This window comes from Fragaria vesca, linkage group LG3 (assembly GCF_000184155.1).
Source record: "Fragaria vesca subsp. vesca linkage group LG3, FraVesHawaii_1.0, whole genome shotgun sequence".
Classification (NCBI taxonomy): Eukaryota; Viridiplantae; Streptophyta; class Magnoliopsida; order Rosales; family Rosaceae; genus Fragaria; species Fragaria vesca.
In genome coordinates, this window is record NC_020493.1 from 25,664,905 (window position 1) to 25,685,688 (window position 20,784).

Here is a 20,784-nt window from a genome sequence, read left to right on the forward strand (position 1 = left end):
ACAGAAAGTTTCTCTAAAAAAATAAAATAAAAAAATGACAATTCCCACACGTGTGAGTGACGGAGGCAACAGACACGACGACAGCCCAATGAAATCCCAGCATGTAATAAAAATCGTATGGCTCAGGTAGTTAGTGGCAACAACGTAATTTACCTTAAAGCCAGTGGGCGTTTGCGCCAAAAGACAAAGTATAAAAAGAGGCTAACCCCTTCCGGGAGTTGGGTAGAGAGTCTCTGCTGTGTTCTCTCTCCCACGCAATTTCTTGGTCGCTTCCTCTCTCTCACTCGCTCACACTCGCCTTTTTATCTCTCTCTCTCTCTCCTCGTCTTCAATCTCAATTTCTAGGGTTTCAATTTGACCTAAATTGAATTCGAAGGGATACCTGAATTTTCTGTAATTTCATCGCAATGGACTCTGATTCCTGGAGCAACCTGTTCTCGTCTTCGAACGCGAGGAGGTACCAGTCCCGATCCGGTGAGTGTTTTTTTTGACTTTCTTTAAAAGAATTTGGAGGTTTTTTTTTTTTGTGTTGATTTTGGGTTTCTGATTGTGGGTTTTGATGGGTTTTGCAGATCTGTTCGGGCACGAGGAGATAGAAGGAGACGATGAGATAAAGGCTGAGTTTTTGTGCCCTTTTTGCGCGGAGGACTTCGATGTCGTTGGGCTTTGTTGTCACATCGATGAGGAGCATCCCGTCGAGGCTAAGAATGGGGTAGGTTTGATTTTAATTTTGCAATCTTTGTTGCTTTTTGTTTTTTGATTTTAAAGTTTGAAGCTTTGCGCGTAAATTGGTTGATTTGAGCTTGGTTTGATGTTAGCATTGTGTAAAAATTAGAGCTTTTTGAGTGTTTTCGAGCTTTTGAGGTGTGTTTCGTTTAGCTGAGATGTTACTGTAAGTTTTTGGGTGGGTTTTGGTTTCAGTTTGGGATAGAAAGGAACGAACTTTGGAGTGATTGCTTCACTCGTAGGAGTGTTGTTGTCTAGTTTTGATGGTAGACAAGGTATGTTAGTGGTTAAGTCTTGGCTTTTTCATGTATTTTGGCTGTGGTTTTAAAATAGTTGAATGTTCCATTGGGTTTGCTTGAGTAGGTTTCAGTTTCAAGTTTGTAAAGGGGTGATGTGTTTGAATCGTTTGATGATGGTGAGACATGAGAGTTGATCATTGGTAGAATGGAATATCTGTTAGATAAGCTTTTCTTTTATACTATTATGTGGAATGCTCAAACGCTATCTGGTGTCTTTTGGTGGAGTATGAACTTCTTTGGACGTCTCTTTTTTACTTGTATGAACCTGTTGGTCTTATAACCATTCACTTTTTCTCTTTTCCCAGGTCTGTCCAGTTTGTACTAAGAGGGTTGGATCAAATCTTGTCACACATATTACCACGCAACATGGGAGTCTATTAAAGATATCCTTTTGAATTTCTATTTGGTTTTGAATATTTTTGTGTTTTCTATGTTTGTGGTTAATTTTAATAATTGATGCATCACCAGGAACTTCAATATGTGGTTATTAGGAGGTAAAGCCGTCTAAACCATGGTTATTAGGTGTAGCAACACTGAATCATGCATGAATACCTTCCCCGCGCCCCCCAAATTTCATGGACAAATATGTTAAGAGTTAACAGCTCTAGTTCAAAGTTGATTGTTTTAAATGAGTCTTAGGATAGGCAACTTTATCTCATCTAATTCGGATCAGTTCTAGAATAAGTTAGCTAGTACACATACATTCATGTATCCTGTGCACAAAGCAGTAATCATGTGATCGAGTACCGTCATCACCTTGTTCTGTATTCACCCATTCTCATGTCTTTTACAATGACTGCCTATTTGCATCCAAACTGGGCTTTTCCTTCCATGTGTGTTGATATTCTATACATGTTTTAGTTGTTTAAGTCTCAGTAAAAGTGATGTGTTCCTTGACTATCCATTACGTTCAGCGCAAAAGGAAATTGCGCAGGGGAACTAATTCGACATTTTCAATATTAAGGAAAGAGCTGCGAGAAGGAAGTCTACAAGCCCTCCTGGGAGGGTCTTCATTCCCATTTTCCTCAAACACCGAACCTGATCCTTTGTTGTCTTCTTTTATATACAATGCACCTGATGAACATGTGAGCGAACAACCCCTTCCTTTAGTTGAAGCACCATTCATGAAGGAAAGCACAAAAGAAGAGTCCTCCGAAAGGTATGAGCATATTAGCATGACTTCTTTTATCTTTCCTCAACTTCTCAACTGCAAATGAGACATTTTAGGTCTGGATCAGATCAGCTACTGATAACGAATCTTCTAGCTTTTTTGCGTGTTATTTATAGCGAATTTACTATGGTTTCCTATGAGTATTAACGCTTCTCTGTGGTGACAGAATTGCTCAACAACCACCTCTATCAACTAAAGACCAAGAGGAGAAGGCTCGGAAGTGTGAGTTTGTCCAAGGATTGCTGATGTCCACCATTCTTGATGACTTATGAATCAAAAGCGTCTAGCAGAAACGGCCAATCCTTAATTAGGACCCAGAGCCCTAGTGTCAGACGGAAAAAAGATGGTGGTTCTATTTATGTAACAACTGGTAATAGTTAGAAAAGAACAACTATGTATTTGTATTGTACTTAGTTTATGTGGATAATGAAAATAACAACTTATCACCTCGATGTTTCCTTCTTTCAACCTTGTCACAGTTAAATCTAATGAAGAACGAACTAAGAACTGGTGTGCACAAGTGTACGGATTTGGAGTTCATTCTTATCAAGAACAACCTAGTGTACTGATTTGGAGGCCAAAAAAAATTCAATGGAACTGGTGTGCATCAAACGGAACTAGATCGAAAACAAAAATCGAGTAAATATAATGTGTATTTGGAGGCCAAAAGAATCAATGGAACATAACTAGGAAACTGGTTTGCATCAAATGAAACTAGACCCAAAACAAAACTGGTTCAGAGCTGGAACTACCCAAAACAAAAATTTAGAAAATAAAATATATATTATGCTCTCGTTGAGAGTCGAACTCAAGACCTCCCGCTTACTAAACGGGTGCTCTAACCAACTGAGCTACGAGAGCTTGTTGACTAAGATTCCGCCCATGTGCAATTTGACTAATTCAGTGACATTCAATTTACTCGATCTTTTTTTCTCCTGTATACCAACCAAGTGAATGAACTGTATGGGTGAATTTCATAGGTAAGAGCTTGATGTTTAAAGGCTCGGAGCCTTCGATGTCTTGGCAGGGGGAAGAGCGGCAGTCAATTCATTGAGATGTTCAATCTAATACGACAGTACACACCTATGTTGGAAATGAAAAGGACCAAGCTGGCTTCCTAAATCGGCATAAACCTAAAGATAAGCCCAATCGGAGCTGGAGGTATCTACAGGAATGGAGTGGTGGAACCAGATTGCGTACCTGGTCAATACTCCACAACTGCACCTCGGAGTCCTAGACCAGTATAGCAACACAGCCAAGTCTCTGAGATCTAAGGAAGGGACTGAACTCCTTTTGATCTGAGATCCAAGGGATGGACTGTACTCCTTTTGATCGACTTAAGAGGAGCGTATGCCCATTCTATAGTCTGGCAGCGCAAGGCAAGGCAGCCACAGAGTCATGACATGGGATTCAGTTTATCATAGGATCACATCATATGCATAAGATTTTTACGTTGAATTGATCAGTCAATTCGTACAATAAGAGTAAAGGAACGGAAGAAAAAACACCTATACATACATATACAGAAGCTAGCAAACTTTTTTCTTCATCATCTGAATAGTAGTAACAAAAGTCAACAGCCAGCGACATGTCCCTGAAAGATCATATCATCTTAAGCTGTGAAATCGCAAACAAAGTACAACTAGTCATCAAAATCCCTGATCCAAAATACATGATGCCCATTCTGAAGCACACTCCCAATTAAAGGCCTTTATTATGAACAGTTTCATCTTCCCTCAGCCCTATCAAGCCTTCAGAAAAGCCACAATCACACTCAACTTTGCTTTGATGTAAATCTACATAATTTAAGGATAGGGGTGCGTACACTTATCCAACCACTAACATGAAAAACGGGCCGGTGAACATGATCCTTAAAAGTAGATTATATCCCGTGCTATATATTGGGATAATAACTTCAAGCTGACGCAATATAATTCTCCTCACCTCCTTGGTGTATTGTGCGACACAAAGAAGTTAAAGTCAGGATGATGGACATGCAATAGCCTAAGCCAGTTTTCAGCTGCTCGCAACAGAGAATTTGCCTTCTGAGATTCGTAGACTCCATTAGGGTTCCAAAAGGAACCCTTGAACTTGTAGGAAGCCAATCCAAAGGTTGGCAACGAGAGTTTGAAGTTGGCATTTTGAATCTCTCTAGGTCGTGCACTGCTGGGACGGAGCCTATCAGTGCTTGTACCTGCACCAACCAACGTTATAACTTATAACCATATCGAAACTTAAAAAACAAGCAGGTGCATGCAGATACATTTGAGACAGAAAAAAGTACCTTTTAAGGAAGTGGACAAGGAATGAAAGGTCAAGAAACAAGCATCCAAGCTCTGTAATGTTGGACCTGTAGGTATCCGATATATGGGATACCTTTATTTGAGAATGCACAACGCAAACTTTAGATCTATAATCAAATATGCATCTTTCTTTACTACCGGGAAATACAAAAATAAATACATACCATGCTACAGAGATCCAACTAGAAGGTGATAAATCACAGCTCTTGTAAGTCCTCAGCTCTGGAAATTGGGATGCGAGAACTTGAATCTGTTGGATGGTATTGATTTGTGTTACAATATATTTTAAAAAAAATTACTGAAAAAAAGGAGTTCTTTTGTGTAGAGTGTTCTGACACAATACTTGCCTTATCAGCCAAAGGTTCACGACCAAACGGTTGATCGTGCTCCAAATATTGAAATACAAGATGACCAGGAGGGTTGCAAATCTCACTTTCATCACTAGAGGAACCAGTTAAGGGTTTATCTCTTGGTGCGACTCTATTCCAACCAAGGCCATTTACATCAGCAATATTCTGCCGACTCCAAGCATTATCAACAACACCATTTATACGTCTTTCTGCTCCATAGTCACTGCTGCCATCACTACTTGTCTCCCTCGATGACTCTGCATCACTGTCATCACCATGCCTCCTGTGAGAAAAGCAAGATTATCTAAAAAAATTGGTTTACTGAAAAAGACGTGATTGGTTCTTATGCTGATTTTCACCAAACCCAAAGAGATACAGTTCTTACTAACTATTAACATGTAAATTCTGCAATGTGCTGCCAAAATCCCACATGTTACAGTACCACCAAAATAACACCTAAACCACTAATCTGTCAAGTTACTACCATGTATTCTATCAATACTTTGGGCTATCAATGCCTATAAGATGCCTCACATGGCAACTAGATCAATCCTAGTCCATCACCATAATTCATCTTCACAAGTTAGTTTTTTCACTACCTGATACCACTAACAACAACTAGATCAATCCTAGTCCATCACCATAATTCATCTTCACAAGTTATTTTTTTCACTACCTGATACAACTAACAACGGCCATTATTCCCTGTATACCTTGACAAGACTACAATTCCTATCCTCATAGGCCCTACTAGAAGTGAAGAACATATTGCAACCTCACCAACCTAGCTGCATTTAAGTTACCTTGAGCATTCCACTTAAGATTCAGGTGGGTTTTGTATAACAGACTTTAAACTACTAGAGGGTTTTGCTTTATTCACAAAATTTCTAGTTCGTTGAGTGTGGCAGAAGAGGTAACAGTTATTTCAAAACATATAAATCTGACTACATCAAACCAATGCATGAACACATTTCAAGGAGGTAGTTTCTACAAACATAATTATAGTCCACTCTCCACAGTGCTCCAAGTAAAAACTCGTACATACTGAGGAAGCTCGAAAGTAATCTAATTCAACAAACTGCTGACCTTATCCTTGTGGGAGGCTTTGATGGGTCTACATAGAGCTGAATGGCAGACAAGTAAGGAACATAGTACTGTATGACAGAGTCACTCCCATTTAACAAAAGAGGGACACCAGCTCCGTACGCGCTCCACTCCTTGAAAGATTCCCATAAATCTCCAAGCACAAAAAAAGGATGTGACTCTGGCTCATGAGTCCTCCATCCCCTGATACTCGTCTATCAATCACGAAACGACACTACCATAAGTACCTCATGTTCAATTACACAGCAACCCAAAATTGAAACCAGTGAACTAAAATTGCAAAAAGAAACCCAATTTAAAGATCATATAATTAGCTCAATTTTAAAGCATTTCTCAGTTCCAGAGTATCAGAAATTGCGAAATTATAGCAATGCCATCTACTATCCTACGAAAACGAAAAGCCCGAAAACCAAAGATGTTAGTTATGATTTAGCAATACCTTGGGCAAAAACTGAGCACGAGCCAAGGGCGTGGTGAACTCAATGAACCGATCTAAATTGGCGGCCTCGCTGAGTGCTTCCCGACCCGACCCAGAACTATGCGACGTGGCACAGTCCTCGGACTCCACGACCACCGAAACCGACACCTGCTGCTGCCGCTGCTGTTTCTTCTCCTGTTCCAGCTTCTGTCTCTGAAGAAGTTGCTGTTGTTGTCGTTCTCGAATCGGGGGCGGGTTGTAGAACCGGTTCTCGCCCCGAGCCCGACCGATCGAAACTCCGCCGCCAGACATTTTTCTGCCGCTGAAATCAAATACGGCGTCGTATGAGGGGTTTGGGAAGTGTGAAGGGTAAACAGAGAAAGAGAAGAGACAGGAGCGCACTTGGGGTTTTGAGGAGAAAAGGGAAAGAGTCCAGAGACAGTTCGGGAGTTTTGGTTACAGAGAAGTCGTCTATATATATTGGTCGGGAAATTACCGTAAGGGGCTTGGTGTGTGTGATAATGACCTACATGTCCTTTCCTTATGTGCCGGTGGAGAAACTGGAATCGACGCTTATGCCACGAATATGTATATCAGATGCGTTCTTCTGGGTAATTATTGGGTGGGACCTGGAATTCGGAAGTGGGTTTGGCCCAGATCAGCTCTGGTGGGCCTTGAACTAGCCCACTGTGAGATTGATTGCCGTAAATTTTTTTTACTGAATTTCTTTTGGTTGGTATTTGATGAATTTGGTGAAGAGACGAATGATAAAATCATAAAATCGCAGTGAGGGTAAGTTCGAGACACTGCAAGCAGTCCTTGTTGGTGTAACAAAGTAGAATTGGGAAGAGACAAGATTCTACATATGTAAACCATTATATATAACATCTCTTTCACGATATGCATGCGAAATTTACTATTCAGAATAAAAGTTCAAGTACAAGCAACATCATGCAAGTTAAGAAACACAAGTTAGTTATGAAGTAAAATTTGACAACTGAGCAGCACTCATAGGTTCACTTATGGCATGAGTTTTTTCAATGGATTACAAAAATGTAATGCAAATTTGGAAAATTTGTTGTGTGAGACTATGACAACACGTTTGTTACCCTGGATTAGAGAGGAGTGGACGGGACTGGGTCTTATAACGAGTCCAAACGTGCGTTTGGTGACAAAAAGGATTCACTTTAATGAGGTTATGGAGTCTCCGAGATCCTCGCACACCGTCTTCCATAGCGGCCTCATAATTGTTGGGTTTGTGGAAACCCTATTGCTGTTCTCTTCGCTTGCGTCAATTCTTTCTCTCGCCTCCCTGCAGCTGACAGATCTCCTCCGACAAGCCGAAGGAGACTCCGAGAGCAGGGACAAGGAATACAAAAATTTCACTAGCGAATTTTGACTCTACGCTTTGGAATTCGAAGTCGACAACTCTCAAATCCCTTTGGGTTCCATGAAAAAAGAGGCTTTCACCTCACCACATAGTAGCTAAGCTAAGGTATGATTTTGTGTTACCGAAATTCAGTTCGAAATTTCTGGGTATTAAGGGATGATTTTTATGGATCGAATTTGAGTTTGAATTTTTTTGGGTTATCAAATTTCTGGGTTTCTGAACACTAGGTTTTTAGGTTTGAGATTTTTGTGATGTTAAATTTGTGTGTTTCTGGTTCTGTAATGCAATTAAAGATTGGAGGTTTCTGGATTCTTTTTTGTGGTTGCAGGTTAGAGTTGGTGGGTGTTATTTTGATTGCTTCCACTAAACATGGGCCAAGCTTACTCTAGAATAAGCTGAGCTTAAAGAGTGCTGGACTCCTATAGAATTTAAGCCTGAGTTAGGCCATCTCTAATAAGGAGGGCTAAGTGAGCTCTAGGGCCCTAATTTTCAAAAAATGGGCTCCAATAAGAAAGGGCTAGAGGGGTAGAGGGGAGTGGAGAGGGCCAAATATAGACTTCAAGGTGACCCTAGAGCCCTTATTTCGGGCCCACAAAAATCAGCCACAATTTGAATTTGTGTGCTTTCCCACCTTTTAAAAACAAAATCCCATAGTCACTATTCAATTACCGTTGACATTCAACGGTCAAGTTAAATTTTTTTTTTAATGTTTCCAACGAAAACATTTGTAACCCAAAAAAAAAAAAAAAAAAGGAAAAATTTGCAACGGTCATTTGGCTCTCAATCTTCTATATATACACACATTTTAACTCCAAATTTTCTCACACTTTCTTCCTTCTCTTCTATCATTTCTACTTGTTATTTTGGCTCCCTCTCTTCTATATTTACATACATTTTATCTTCAAATTTTCTCACATTTTCTTCCTTCTCTTCTATCATTTCTACTTGTTTGAAACATGTCCACTCCTTCTCAAAAAGGTGTGAATTGGACAAGAAAAGAGAATGAAGTTCTTTGTGTTGCATATATGAAGGTCTCCGAAAATTGTACGAAGGGTATTAGTCAAAAAGGAGACGGCATTTGGAAACAAGTGGAGTGAAAATATATTGAAGGCTTCAACGACAATCCACCAAATGCAAGATCGTTTCAAAGTTGTAAGTCTCGATGGCAAAAATTTCTCTTCCCATACATGAATAAGTGGCATTCATGCATTACACGCGCCGAGAGGAGACTTCATAGTGGAGGGAATCACATAGATGAAGTAAGATTTATTTTTTTCTTCCATATTTTATATGTATTTTCTTTAATGTTGTTTCTTGAAATATTATTCTTATTTATCTTTTTGTAATTATTGTCATAGCAACACTTAGCCGAAGATATGTTTAGGGAAGACATGAAAGGAAAATCGTTTCATTTTCATAGTTGCTATGATTTATGCAAAGATTGGGTGACATTTGACCAACCCCCACAAGAAATTTTTGGTCCACCACCGGTGCAAAGAAACCTCCCGGTATCCTTGGAAGATGATGATGATCCGATTGCTACCGATAACAACTCCACACCAACTTCAAGTAGGGATCCGATTCCTAGGCCGATGGGAAGAAATGCCTAAAAAAAGAAACAAATCAAGGACCAAGAAAAGGATAAGAAAGCCTTTCAAGATAAACTACTAGCTCGCATGTATCGATTGGCGGAAGATAATGCAAAGGTGGAAGAGACAAAAACAATAAGAGAGAAGATGAAGGAGGATCGACGAGAGAGAGATAGAGATGAAGCAACTTTAATGTTGCAAACCGTTGATTACTCTCCGGTGAGCAAGGAATATTTTGATGATCAAAAGAGGAAAGCAATTCAAAGGCTTCGGGCACGAGAGTTGTTCCCGAATACCGACACCGACACCGACTCAACATCAAATTACTATCGTCCACAAATGCAATCCGATGAAGATGAATTTTAGTTGATATAAGGATTTAAATTAATGTTAGTTAAGTTTATGTAATCTTTAAATTATTGAGTTTGTTTCATGTTAGTTATGTAATTTTAATTTATGAAATGCAATGTTTAAATTTCTATAAAGTTTAAGTAAAACAAACTAAAACTTTTATTCATTAAAATTGAAAGCAAACACAACTCTTACAATTTATTCCTTACAATTGAAAGCATATGAAAACTAGTCACACATACATTTAAAAAAAACAATACAAGTAGAACTTATTAAGATGACAATATATTGTCACATCACTTGTCCTCATCATCCTCTGTTGACCAAACATGTTGTACAGGTCTTTTGTAGATTATTGTTTCCGATATGAGAGCGTACCCTACGGTAACGAGACATGTATTCGGCCATTGTAATTTGCCCGGTTCTTGGATTAACAGGTAAGTTTGGGCCATCATATATTCTTGCCCGAGCTCTTCTTGACCTATTTGGGTTCGGTTCATCATCATCAGACTCACCATGATAGTAGTCATCTCGTTCGTCCTCCACAATCATGTTATGTAGTATAATACAAGCCAACATAATTGTAGATAATGAATCTTTATCCCAACCTCTTGCAAGTTGCCTAATTATTGCAAATCATGCTTGTAGAATTCCAAATGCCCTTTCAACATCTTTGCGATATGCCTCTTGTTTAGTGGAGAAATACTCCTCTTGTTTATTCTCAGGTTGTCTGATAGATTGCACTAATGTCGCCCACTTAGGGTAAATACCATCAGCAAGGTAGTAGCCAAACTCATAAGGAGTCCCGTTAACATGATAGTTAAGTTGTGGTGACTGACCTGCTGTGACAGCATCAAATAGTGGGGAACGTCCGAGAACAGTGAGGTCATTCTGTGCCCCCGGGATTCCGAAGAAAGCATGCCAGACCCAAGTGTCAGGACCAGCCACAGCTTCCAGAACAATAGTTGGTTTCCTTGTTTTGCCGCTAAAGCTCCCCTGCCACCCAATTGGACAGTTCTTCCACTGCCAATGCATGCAGTCCAGCGAACCGATCATTCCAGGAAATCCTCGTCGCTCGGCTCTTTGTAGGAGCATGTCAAGATCCTCTGTTGTAGGAGCCCGAAGATAGCGTTCTTGATAAATGGTGACAATGGTATGAAAAAATCGACCAAGGTTCTCAATGGCGGTGGATTCAGGCATACGGAATGATTCATCTAAGGAATCAGCCGAGCATGCAGTGGCTAGCATTTGGAGTGCACACGTCAATTTTTGGTGAGGTGAGAAGCCCGAACACCCAGCACAATCTTGTGATTGCCTAAAGTATGGGTCGACTGTTTGGACATGCTCTAACATGCGGAGGAAACTTCACGTCTCATTCTGTAACATCGTCTGAAAGTTTCGACAGGGTACACAGGGTCAGCTACGAAATAATCATTTAATAATTTTTCATTAGCTACCTCACGAGATCGATGACGGGTAGCGCGGCCTGGAATAGAACCACCCCATTGAGGTTGCTGCTGAAGTGGATTTGTAGCGAACCAGCTAGATGCTTCCATCATAATTTGTGTTGCATTTCTTCTCCTCTGGGCATCATATTCTTCATCTTCTTCATCATCTTCCTCATCTTCACGTAGCCTCTCATTACTCTGAGAAAACCGGTTGGAATTCATTGCTAAATGTAATGAAAAGGTATAAACAGAACAAAGAAATAGAGAAGAGATAGATGAGATAGTGAGTTACACATATGAAACTACCCTTTTTATTGAGCTTGGAAGCTGCAGATAGAACACCACGTATGCAGATAATCCAATCAGAAATCTAGAAAGTTGATCTCAACCCGACATGTGGCATTTAGAAATCCTATCTGAAATTTCGATAAGATCCCGTAATGATTAATTGTGCCACGTCAACACTATATCTAATCGGAAATCTCTAGACTAGCTTGCAGATGGGCACGTGGCACTTGAAAATCCTATCTAAGTATGTTATCATCAAATCATATAATTACATGTCAAAAATATTAGTTTTTTAATGTACACATTGTTCCTTTCATTTAAAAAAAAATAACTTAAAAAATTAATTTCACCCTAAAAATTCGTTTTTGATATAAATTAAATAGTACTATAATAAACTAAATCATAAGTTTCAAAAATATAATGAAAAACTATAAAATATTTAGAAAGGCTAAATATAGCCCTCCCTTATTGAAGATGGTTCACTATTTCATGAATAAATTATATTATTTAGGAGGGCTAAATTTTAGCCCTGACCCTAAAATAGCCCCTCCTTACTGGAGATGGCATTAGACAATCCCTTCTAACAAACACGCAATGAGGGTTATAGGACAACTTCGTTATGTGAATATGAGACCCACCTTAACTTAGCTCCCCAGTTTGAAACTTTGAATGACTGCCCTATAAACTCAAATTTGCTCAAGCAGTACTCGTGGGTGCTATAGCTAGGTATAAATTCCCAGATGGTTAATTTGTTAAAAACAAATTCTGAAGAGCAAAACGCACTATTATTATTTGATGAAATATATGCCTTGAGTGAGCGTTAGTTATCACTTATTGGTAAGACTGCTTGTTCATGTGGTTATGAGATTATTGTTCATATCAACAAAAAAAAAAAAAATGAACATTGCAAATATGATCAAATCCATGATTTTCATTTCGTTTATTGCAAATGGGAAAGAAATACAACATTCACTCTTGAATCAAAGCTCAAAGTACTAGCCAAACAGTGTTGAGCCGACACTAAGCAAAAACAAAACCAGAAACAACTATGAAAACCACACCATTATTTGAAGTCACAAGAGGAGCGACTTAACCCCATCACAACAGATCTAGAGCATCAAAACACCAAATTTAGTTGTAGGCATCATGGTGCTCCAAGAGGTAGGCCTCAATGACCTTAAAGAGGTGAGAGGCCTTCTCTTTTCCGGCCTTGACATGCTCTTCCTTGATCTCAACATCACCCTTGACATGGTATTCACTGGTGCTCTTGATGACGGTACCACTGCCGGATGCCACCAACTTAGTCTCGTAGCAGATCTTCTCGATTGAGTCAGGAGCTCCCTCAATCACACTGTAGCTGTAGACAAAGTTCTCACAGTCAATGGCATCAATTCTGTGCTTTACAAAGCTGTAAGTGCTACCTGCAAATATCATGAAACAAATTAGTTAAGTATGAAAAATGCATGATCCGTCTATAAATTCTGTGTTGTGGCGCAAAATAAGTCTAGGATTTTGATTTACTATGAATTTGTATCAATGTTAACGTGAGCTAGACTAGTTACCTTCGCCGAAGGTGATCTTCTTGATGGTTCCAACACCACCATCTCCTTCGAGGATCTCAGCGGACTTAACTGCCTGGGGGGCAATCTTGGGGATGAGGTTGTCAGCATCGAGAACGAAAGCCTTGAACAACCTAGCTGGGGCGATAACAGAAGTGTATTCAGCCTCGTACTTGAAGACACCCATGATTAGTAGTCAAGTATATGGAAACTGATGAGAAAACGAAGGAGGGGAAGATCACTTAGATTGATGATGTTGTAGTGGGAGATTTTGAGTTGTGAAGAACTGAGTAGTAGCTACGGGTATTTATAGGTTCGACGATGAAGGTTTACATTACAAGTTTCAAATTGTTTAATTGGTTGTGAGCATTGTGCCGTGGTGACCATTACGTTTGTACATGGAATATCTTGAAACTTAGTCAAGGAAGGCACCTTGGTATTAATAAGAAACATCCAATTAAGCTCACGAGGTGAACTATAATCTTAAGAAGTTTCTTCCCATTGTTTGATAAAAGGTACAATATCCATGTGCAACTAACCTATGATTTTCGATGAACCATGTTCTCTCCGATTTTAAAATTTCTAACAGATTGATATCAAGGTTCACAGACATTAGAATTTTGAACAGAGTAATGATCGATCATCACTCTCTGTCTATCGATATAGATATATCGATCGATCAAGGTTCACAGACATTAGAATTCTCTTCAGAAGCAGCTTGAGTTGATTCATTCCCATTAATAAGTTTCCAGTTCCATGTTTTCATTTCTATTCACCCTCTCATTTTCACTATTCACCATCCTTAGCAGTTCAAATAGTAAAAGCAAAGACGATCATCAGAGCCCACAAAATTAACAATGACTTTGTTCCTTGCTGGCTAACGATCCCACTAGCTAGGTTACACCAAAATCCCATGTTTTAATATTAGTATGAATATCATTTAAGCAAGTTGAGAGAGAAAATTATATCATCTGAACAATAATATAGTTTCTGTCCAGTGACGATCCATATAATAGAACTGCATGGACCCTTCTGTTTTATCAAAAGGACTTGGAATAATCTATATATATGAAAAAAATATATACATGCAATGTATCGACAAGAATGAAAAGTTAAGAACGTGAACCTGAACTGGTTAAGAGCATGTTTAAGAGCTGTTGAAAATGGAAGCTTTCGGATCTAGCAGCCGATGTTGAAATGCAGGTCATTCGATCAAGTCGAGTCATCCTAGCTAGCTATTTCGAAATTTCTGTGAAATGTGCAGTTTTACCATTTGATTCCAACTTTCCAAGTAATGCACGTAGTACTCGATCTTAAACCCCACTTATAGATCTTACTGACTCATAAAGTCATAATTTGATAGCGCTCTATAGTGAAATGACTGAAATCTAGAGTGCTTCACTCTTGGTAAAGTTAAAAAGTTTTCTGCACCGACCACACCATTATCGCACATGTTAGAACTTAGAAACCAGCTGAGTACACAGAACTGTCGACTGAAGTTACTTTGCCAAAGGTTGATGAGAGCACAAGTAGCTGAAAGCAAGAAGCAAAATATAAAAACAAGGACAACGAGCGTGCGTGAACCAATTCCGATTAGAAGCTTTGTTTTACGTTCAAGACTTGAAAAGCTTCAGTCATTCAATAATGGCAACCACGGTTGATTAACATTTGTTATCAGTATTCTGTTAACAGTTCCATTATGATGAATGAGTTTGAATCCCCTTTCTCCCGAAGAAAAAAGGGAAATGAGTATAAATTAAAGTAGAAAAATGATCGAGTACGTTCCTTCGACTTCATGATCATCGATCCTACTCTTGGATCCAAAACCTTTTTCTTTTTTTTCTTTTTTTTTTGAGAATGGGATCCAATACACTTGTTTCTGATCTATTTTGGGAATTCGCGTACATGCTACTGATTATTGGAATTTTTGATGTGATATTTCAAAATACAAAAATTATTTATTGAGTTTAATTGTAGTCAATTATTTGGTGCTTTGATTTCTAACGTAACTCTCATTTTATAAGTACATCCGTTGCAATTGTAACACATATTAACTCTTTTTTGTCTGTTATTCTCCTTGACTTCATGATTTGAATGTTGTCAGTTAGAAGCCTTTATTCTATCATGATTATATCTTCTCATACACTACTATATATACTCTTCATGTCAACCTTATCAAGATATACATAATGAAAATTTCATTTTATTCTCTATTCTCATTTCTCCCTAGTCATTCCTCTTGTGAGTCCAACCATATTATGAGTTATGCCAAAATGAGTTGTCAAGCGGTTCTACGATCCAAGTATTGCGAGTGTACGCTTACGAGGATCAACGGTTGTTGTACCCTGGAGGGTAGGGCGCCAAAAACCTATTACACCGAGCATTGTCTCCGAGGGGCGAAATCTACTCTTGAGGGCAGTATTTACACGCCTCAACCTTAAACATTTTCTTGAACAAGTGTTTGATGCATGCTTCATAATCAAAGATAAGTATTTATATTTTGTTATTTTATTGTTATTTTGGCATCATTATAAGTATTATTATTTGTTAATAATTTTGAGTATTTATGTGATTTTGTAGGTGACAAAATCTGGTGACGTTATTAACATCCATTGACCCAAATTTTCTAACAATCTTAAGAGTAGACATCGTTGGTGGATGTTTCCTTGTGGTAGAAACTTTGATATAAAGATAAGTCCTCTACTACTAGTCTACTATATATTACTTAATATTTTTACGAGGTTACTATCATTTAAAAGAGCTTTGAAAGCTTTTCTTCTAAACCCAAAAGGGTTGCTTTTAATTTATTTGATGAATTATATTGGGCTCTCATATTATATAATTGTCATCATGTATGCATGATCATTATATTATTTGCTTAGTATCGTTTTATCTATTAATTAATACTACTTACTCTGCATGGTTACAATAACATGTGTGATATTGTGATGATTGAACAACTTGTAAGGTTATCACATATGTTACAATGTAAATGTGCTTATAGTCTAAATGCTTTATGAGTAAGTATTAAAACGGGCAATTATATTCTTTAGTAATGCATGCGGTAATTATAATTTATGTTGTGTGTTATTATTACATTGCACTAACATTGGTTTTTATGATTGAAGGAAAATAAATATGATTGCCATGAGGATATGGTTACTATTAATACAGTTGCCTAATTATATATCGTGGGTTACTCGATATTTGCTCAGATAATTGGCTCGGTATGTTGCCATAAAGATTTCTGGTTGCCATTTGAATTTGTGTAGCCTTTCGAAATTGATGGTTACAAATGTGGGGGTGACTAATGTCATCTAAAGGTACAAATTGGTACATGCCAAGATAGTTACCTAAATAAATGTGAGTGATACTGTCACGTCAGTATATATGAGTTTATGGCTATCAGTCATACCAAAAAATGTGGGGGTCAAAGAAAAACAAGGAAAGATTGGCTCTTATGGTCCAATGATATTGGATAACTGAGAATCCAATTGTGATTACTTATTCTCGAGAATATTCAATAAGTTTCATATGTGAGAGTTGATTTTGGCAGATACTCTTACAACCACTACGCTAAAGACCAAAGCTAGTGATTAGTACATCGAGGGGGATGAGACTTATGCCTATAACAAAGGTCAAGAGTGATGGTAACCTAACCTATGTGATTGGAGATCCCATGAAGTAGGTTCATATGGGTAATAACAAGTCAATTGTTGATCAGTGGTGCACTATCAAATTAAAAATTTAGAGTCTATTCCTATGATGTAAAGATAATGCTTTAACTAGAACGTATAATTAAGAATAAACTTTGTTCTTAAGGAGTACCATAGCCCTTTCTTTTGGGTGGTGTGTTTGATTCCAGTACACACTTGATGGACTCACCTATATGAGTGTGGAAATGGGGCCGCTTCTTATGAGACTTGCACTACCAGGATAAGCACTTTAGCCGATAAAAAGTTTCGTCGGTCTGTTAGCTTAATTTGTCGGCTAAGATCTTAGCCGACGAAGGCTCGTAGGCTAAGATTTCGTCGGGAAAAGGTCGTCGGCGACGACTTTAGCCAACGAAACTAGAAGACGTCGTCGGCTATAGTCCCATAGTTTAGCCGACGAAAAACATGTCGTCGGTTTTCTTCCCAGACTTTAGCCGACGAAACATTTAAGATATTCGTCGGCTAAAGTCTGTCATAAAAAATTAAAAGAATAACTATAGCTGACGAAATATAGTCTATTTCGTCGGCTTTAGAAGGGTTTAGCCGACGAAACATTCCATATTTCGTCGGCTAAACCTTATTTAAAAAAAATTAAAATACTATAGCCGACGAATTATTGCGTATTTCGTCGGCTATAAGTCAATTCCAGTAAAAAAACCCGAAATTTCTAAATTACCATTCCAAGCAAGCTGCAAAATACATCAAAACAATTCCATATAACCAACAACAAACACATAAAACTATATAATTCATCAACTACACAAAATCTAGATCGTCTAAATTAATATCCGCTTCTGGGTGCTGCTGCGGAGGTTGCGGCGGCTGGGGTAGCGGTATAGCCGTAGGCATGGGTGGAGCCGGAAGTCCCTGAAGCTGGGCAGCTGTAAAGTCCTGCATGTACTGGAACATCTGCTGCTGCTGGATGGCATGTATCTCGGCAGCATAGGCTGCCTGCGAGGCATTATAGGCTGCTTGCGAGGCATTATAGGCTGCCTGAGTAGCTTGCTGTTCCCATAGTCTCTAAACTTTTGACTCTGGCTGAGTCGTCCTGGTGGTCGTGGTCCTGCTGCTGGTCGAGGCTGCATTTCGTTGAAATCCTGGAGTGGTCTTCAAGACCCCCTCGCCCTTCTTTCCTAGGCCCTAGCAGTAAAAGTTGTTTGCTCACGATGGGAAGGCTGTGCCCATGATCCTCGCCCCAACCGTCAGATCCGAAGTGTCGATCCGGGACATGGCTTTGGACATCTCTTCCTCCTGTGTGTCCGGCCATGTCTCCCTCACTATAGCACTCATCACCTTGTCACTAGCCTCCCTCACCTTCACCTAATTGAATAAGAAAAAAATTATTAATTAACATTTTGACATATATATAAATAAAATTAAAAATTTAAAAACATAAGATGACTTACAATATCCTCCTGGACGTCAGGATATCCCTTCTCATACGTATAGACGTACCGGTTGACTTCTGGATGTTCCCTAGCCGCCTCGTCCATGAAGACAGCGAATGGTCTAGAACCGGCATGATGGTTCCTTGTGTTGCGTTGCCGGTTCTGAGCGTTCGCCCGGGAAACGGCCTTCAAAGAAAAAAAAACTATTAGTAAAATATTTAAAAACACACGTACTTAATGACAAATTAACTAATTAATTTTTTTAAATACCTGTTTATGAGGGTTGTTGAATTCTGATGTCAGAAGCCAACGCCACTCGTACTCCCTGTACTGGAACTCAGCAGGGGTACCAGAATGTGCGTTCCCGTGAGTAGTCTAGTGAGTCCGCAACTCGTTCTTCCACTCCTTGTACCTACAGATACAACAAAAATATTAGAAATATTATTAAGATCACATACAATTTTGTTTTTTCATTAACTTCCCAACGTACCTTCCCCCATGCACAACGTCCGCCCAGCTGCTCTTTAGGTGCTCGGGAACCTCAAACCACACCTGCATTTAACCGTTTATTAGTTTAATTTTTCGAGAAATCAACAATGTAATACATAATATTATTGAGGCATTTTGTAAACTCACCGACATCGCGTTGTGGACCATGTCCTTAACCTCCTGCGGGACCTCGCCCCAGTCTGACCACAACATAGGGACTCTATCCCTAATGAGTGCTCCCACGCGGCAGGAGTACGTCCTCGACTTCCCGCCTGATACTACGTCGCCATCCCCGTCAGTACGGATGACAATCCTCCCTGAGGTACTGACGATCTTCTCGAGAGCCTTCCTTGTGACGGGGCCTCTCTTCTTCTTTGCCGGCTTCGCTCCGACGGTGCCTATCACATGATAAACCAAATTGATTATTAAAATCGGAGAATTATAAGAAAACAATCATTCATCTTTCATTACCTGAGGGCGATGCGGCGGACACGACGGATTCCGTTTCTGTCGCCGATGATGATACCCTCGCGAAAATAAGAGGCGTATCAAAAGGTACAAATCGGTATGCCGCTGATGGAGCCACTAGCGGGGGCAGTGGATAAATCAGCGTCCCTGAGCCATTGACTGCAGGTAAGGCCGGTATCATCCGCGGAAGGAACATATGAGGCGGCGGCATCTGTACCCCAGATGACCCACTATCCGAAGAAGTAGGACCCGGAGTGGGCGCCCGGTGTATCTCAGGCATACGGGGTGCAAACACCTCCGTCTGGGTCTGAGGCCACAGCTGCCTCGAGGAATGAGGGACGCCCCGCTGCCTCGATGAAGGGGGCACCTCTGACTGCCTTTGCGCCGTCTCCAAAAGGGCCGCACGTCTGGCTGTCATGGGGCCCTGAAACGACGTTTGAGGGTTGCTAGAGGTTTCCTCAGACGATTCGGACCTTTGGCCCTTCGAACCCTTCGTCGATCTAAAATTACCGCTCATCCTGTTTAAAATATTAATTTGAATCAAGGCCAATGTTTTAAAAAATATACACTTCCTAAATACAAATATACACTTCCTAAATACTAAATACAAATATACACTTCCTAAATATAAATATACATTTCCTAAATAAAAATATACACTTCCTAAATACAAATATACACTTCCTAAAAGTCAAAAGGAACTAAGAAATTATGAATACTGCAATGATATTAACATTCTCCAAAAACGGAGTATATATACAAGAGATATCAAAACCTATTAGGAAACTAACTATGACAGGATATTCCTAAAATAACACAATATTCACAATCCTAATACTATATGGTATGACTCACTTCAACACTCCCCCTCAAATGCGCATACAAATCACCAATGCCCAACTTGTCAAGAGAGTCATGAAAGGCTTTACTTGAAAGAGCTTTTTTCGTAAGGATATCAGCCAATTGTTCTTCTGTAGGGACAAAAGGAAAAAAAATAATCTGATCATCCAACTTCTCTTTAATGAAATGTCGATCTACCTCCACATGCTTTGTGCGATCATGTTGAACAGGATTGTGAGCAATTTCAATAGCAGCCTTATTATCACAATAAAGCGGCATAGCCTTCTTTTGCCGAAATCCCAAATCTCTCAACAAGTGTCTCAACCACAACATCTCACAAAGTCCTTGAGCCATTTCTCTATATTCTGCTTCAGCACTAGAACGAGCTACCACATTTTGCTTCTTACTTTTCCAAGTAACCAAATTACCACCAACGAAATGGCTTGAAGTAGACCTGCGATCTGTAATATTACCTACCCAGTCTGCGTCTGTGTACCCAGAAACATCCAAGTGCCTATGTTTTGAAAAAATTAATCCCTTCCCTGGAGCAGACTACAAATACTTCAAAATACGAAATACAGCTTCCATATGAGCCTCATTAGGATTATGCATAAATTGACTCACCACACTAACTGCATAGGCTAAATCTGGTCTGGTGTGAGACAAATAAATCAACCGGCCAACTAACCTCTGATATCGCGCCTTATTTGTAGGCACTTGATCCAAATACTCTGCTAATCGATGGTTTTGCTCAATAGGAGTATCAGCTGGTTTACAATCAAGCATACCCGTTTCTGCTAAGAAATCTAGGACATACTTCCTTTGACTCAGCACAATACAATCCTTCCCACGAGCAACTTCAATTCCCAAGAAATACTTTAGACTACCCA

At 39.3% G+C, this 20,784-nt stretch overlaps 5 protein-coding genes and 1 non-coding gene across 6 annotated transcripts; 2 read left to right on the forward strand and 4 right to left on the reverse strand.

Annotated features, from left to right (window-relative positions):
• Window positions 1–220: 220 nt before the first annotated feature.
• On the forward strand, window positions 221–2,659 carry LOC101292981 (protein DEHYDRATION-INDUCED 19 homolog 7-like). The gene is made up of 5 exons (XM_004295065.1): window positions 221–474; window positions 573–712; window positions 1,331–1,408; window positions 1,934–2,184; window positions 2,363–2,659. The coding sequence occupies exons 1-5, from the start codon at window positions 408–410 to the stop codon at window positions 2,466–2,468; spliced, it is 642 nt and encodes a 213-aa protein (XP_004295113.1). The 5' UTR covers window positions 221–407; the 3' UTR covers window positions 2,469–2,659.
• A 324-nt stretch (window positions 2,660–2,983) lies between these two features.
• TRNAT-AGU lies at window positions 2,984–3,057 on the reverse strand. The gene has a single exon. It is a non-coding gene; the product is annotated as a tRNA-Thr (tRNA).
• Window positions 3,058–3,618: 561 nt separating this feature from the next.
• Window positions 3,619–6,810, reverse strand: LOC101293279. The gene is made up of 6 exons (XM_004295066.1): window positions 6,393–6,810; window positions 5,936–6,147; window positions 4,847–5,132; window positions 4,664–4,749; window positions 4,481–4,572; window positions 3,619–4,390 (listed from the first exon to the last, which is right to left on the reverse strand). Exons 1-6 carry the CDS (start codon window positions 6,681–6,683, stop codon window positions 4,137–4,139), a joined length of 1,221 nt encoding a protein of 406 aa, XP_004295114.1. The 5' UTR covers window positions 6,684–6,810; the 3' UTR covers window positions 3,619–4,136.
• Window positions 6,811–8,838: 2,028 nt separating this feature from the next.
• LOC101293569 lies at window positions 8,839–9,594 on the forward strand. The gene is made up of 2 exons (XM_004295067.1): window positions 8,839–9,020; window positions 9,120–9,594. Exons 1-2 carry the CDS (start codon window positions 8,949–8,951, stop codon window positions 9,369–9,371), a joined length of 324 nt encoding a protein of 107 aa, XP_004295115.1. The 5' UTR covers window positions 8,839–8,948; the 3' UTR covers window positions 9,372–9,594.
• Window positions 9,595–10,337: 743 nt separating this feature from the next.
• LOC101294161 lies at window positions 10,338–11,371 on the reverse strand. Its single transcript, XM_004296212.1, has 2 exons — window positions 11,053–11,371; window positions 10,338–10,942 (listed from the first exon to the last, which is right to left on the reverse strand). Exons 1-2 carry the CDS (start codon window positions 11,369–11,371, stop codon window positions 10,338–10,340), a joined length of 924 nt encoding a protein of 307 aa, XP_004296260.1.
• Window positions 11,372–12,350: 979 nt separating this feature from the next.
• Window positions 12,351–13,276, reverse strand: LOC101293863 (major allergen Pru av 1-like). The gene is made up of 3 exons (XM_004295068.1): window positions 13,000–13,276; window positions 12,532–12,858; window positions 12,351–12,423 (listed from the first exon to the last, which is right to left on the reverse strand). The coding sequence occupies exons 1-2, from the start codon at window positions 13,181–13,183 to the stop codon at window positions 12,569–12,571; spliced, it is 474 nt and encodes a 157-aa protein (XP_004295116.1). The 5' UTR covers window positions 13,184–13,276; the 3' UTR covers window positions 12,351–12,423; window positions 12,532–12,568.
• Window positions 13,277–20,784: the final 7,508 nt, after the last annotated feature.

Coding starts and splice junctions, on each gene's coding strand:
- LOC101292981 (XM_004295065.1), top strand. CDS start 408: ATGGACTCTGATTCCTGGAGCAACCTGTTCTCGTCTTCGAACGCGAGG. Junction 475..572: donor GAGGTACCAGTCCCGATCCG/GTGAGTGTTTTT, acceptor TGGGTTTTGCAG/ATCTGTTCGGGCACGAGGAG. Junction 1,409..1,933: donor AACATGGGAGTCTATTAAAG/ATATCCTTTTGA, acceptor ACTATCCATTAC/GTTCAGCGCAAAAGGAAATT.
- LOC101293569 (XM_004295067.1), top strand. CDS start 8,949: ATGAATAAGTGGCATTCATGCATTACACGCGCCGAGAGGAGACTTCAT. Junction 9,021..9,119: donor GAGGGAATCACATAGATGAA/GTAAGATTTATT, acceptor TTATTGTCATAG/CAACACTTAGCCGAAGATAT.
- LOC101293279 (XM_004295066.1), bottom strand. CDS start 6,683: ATGTCTGGCGGCGGAGTTTCGATCGGTCGGGCTCGGGGCGAGAACCGG. Junction 5,133..5,935: donor AAGCCTCCCACAAGGATAAG/GTCAGCAGTTTG, acceptor CTTTTCTCACAG/GAGGCATGGTGATGACAGTG. Junction 4,750..4,846: donor GTGAACCTTTGGCTGATAAG/GCAAGTATTGTG, acceptor ACCATCCAACAG/ATTCAAGTTCTCGCATCCCA.
- LOC101293863 (XM_004295068.1), bottom strand. CDS start 13,183: ATGGGTGTCTTCAAGTACGAGGCTGAATACACTTCTGTTATCGCCCCA. Junction 12,859..12,999: donor GAAGATCACCTTCGGCGAAG/GTAACTAGTCTA, acceptor TGATATTTGCAG/GTAGCACTTACAGCTTTGTA.
- LOC101294161 (XM_004296212.1), bottom strand. CDS start 11,371: ATGAATTCCAACCGGTTTTCTCAGAGTAATGAGAGGCTACGTGAAGAT. Junction 10,943..11,052: donor ACGTGAAGTTTCCTCCGCAT/GTTAGAGCATGT, acceptor TCCAAATGCTAG/CCACTGCATGCTCGGCTGAT.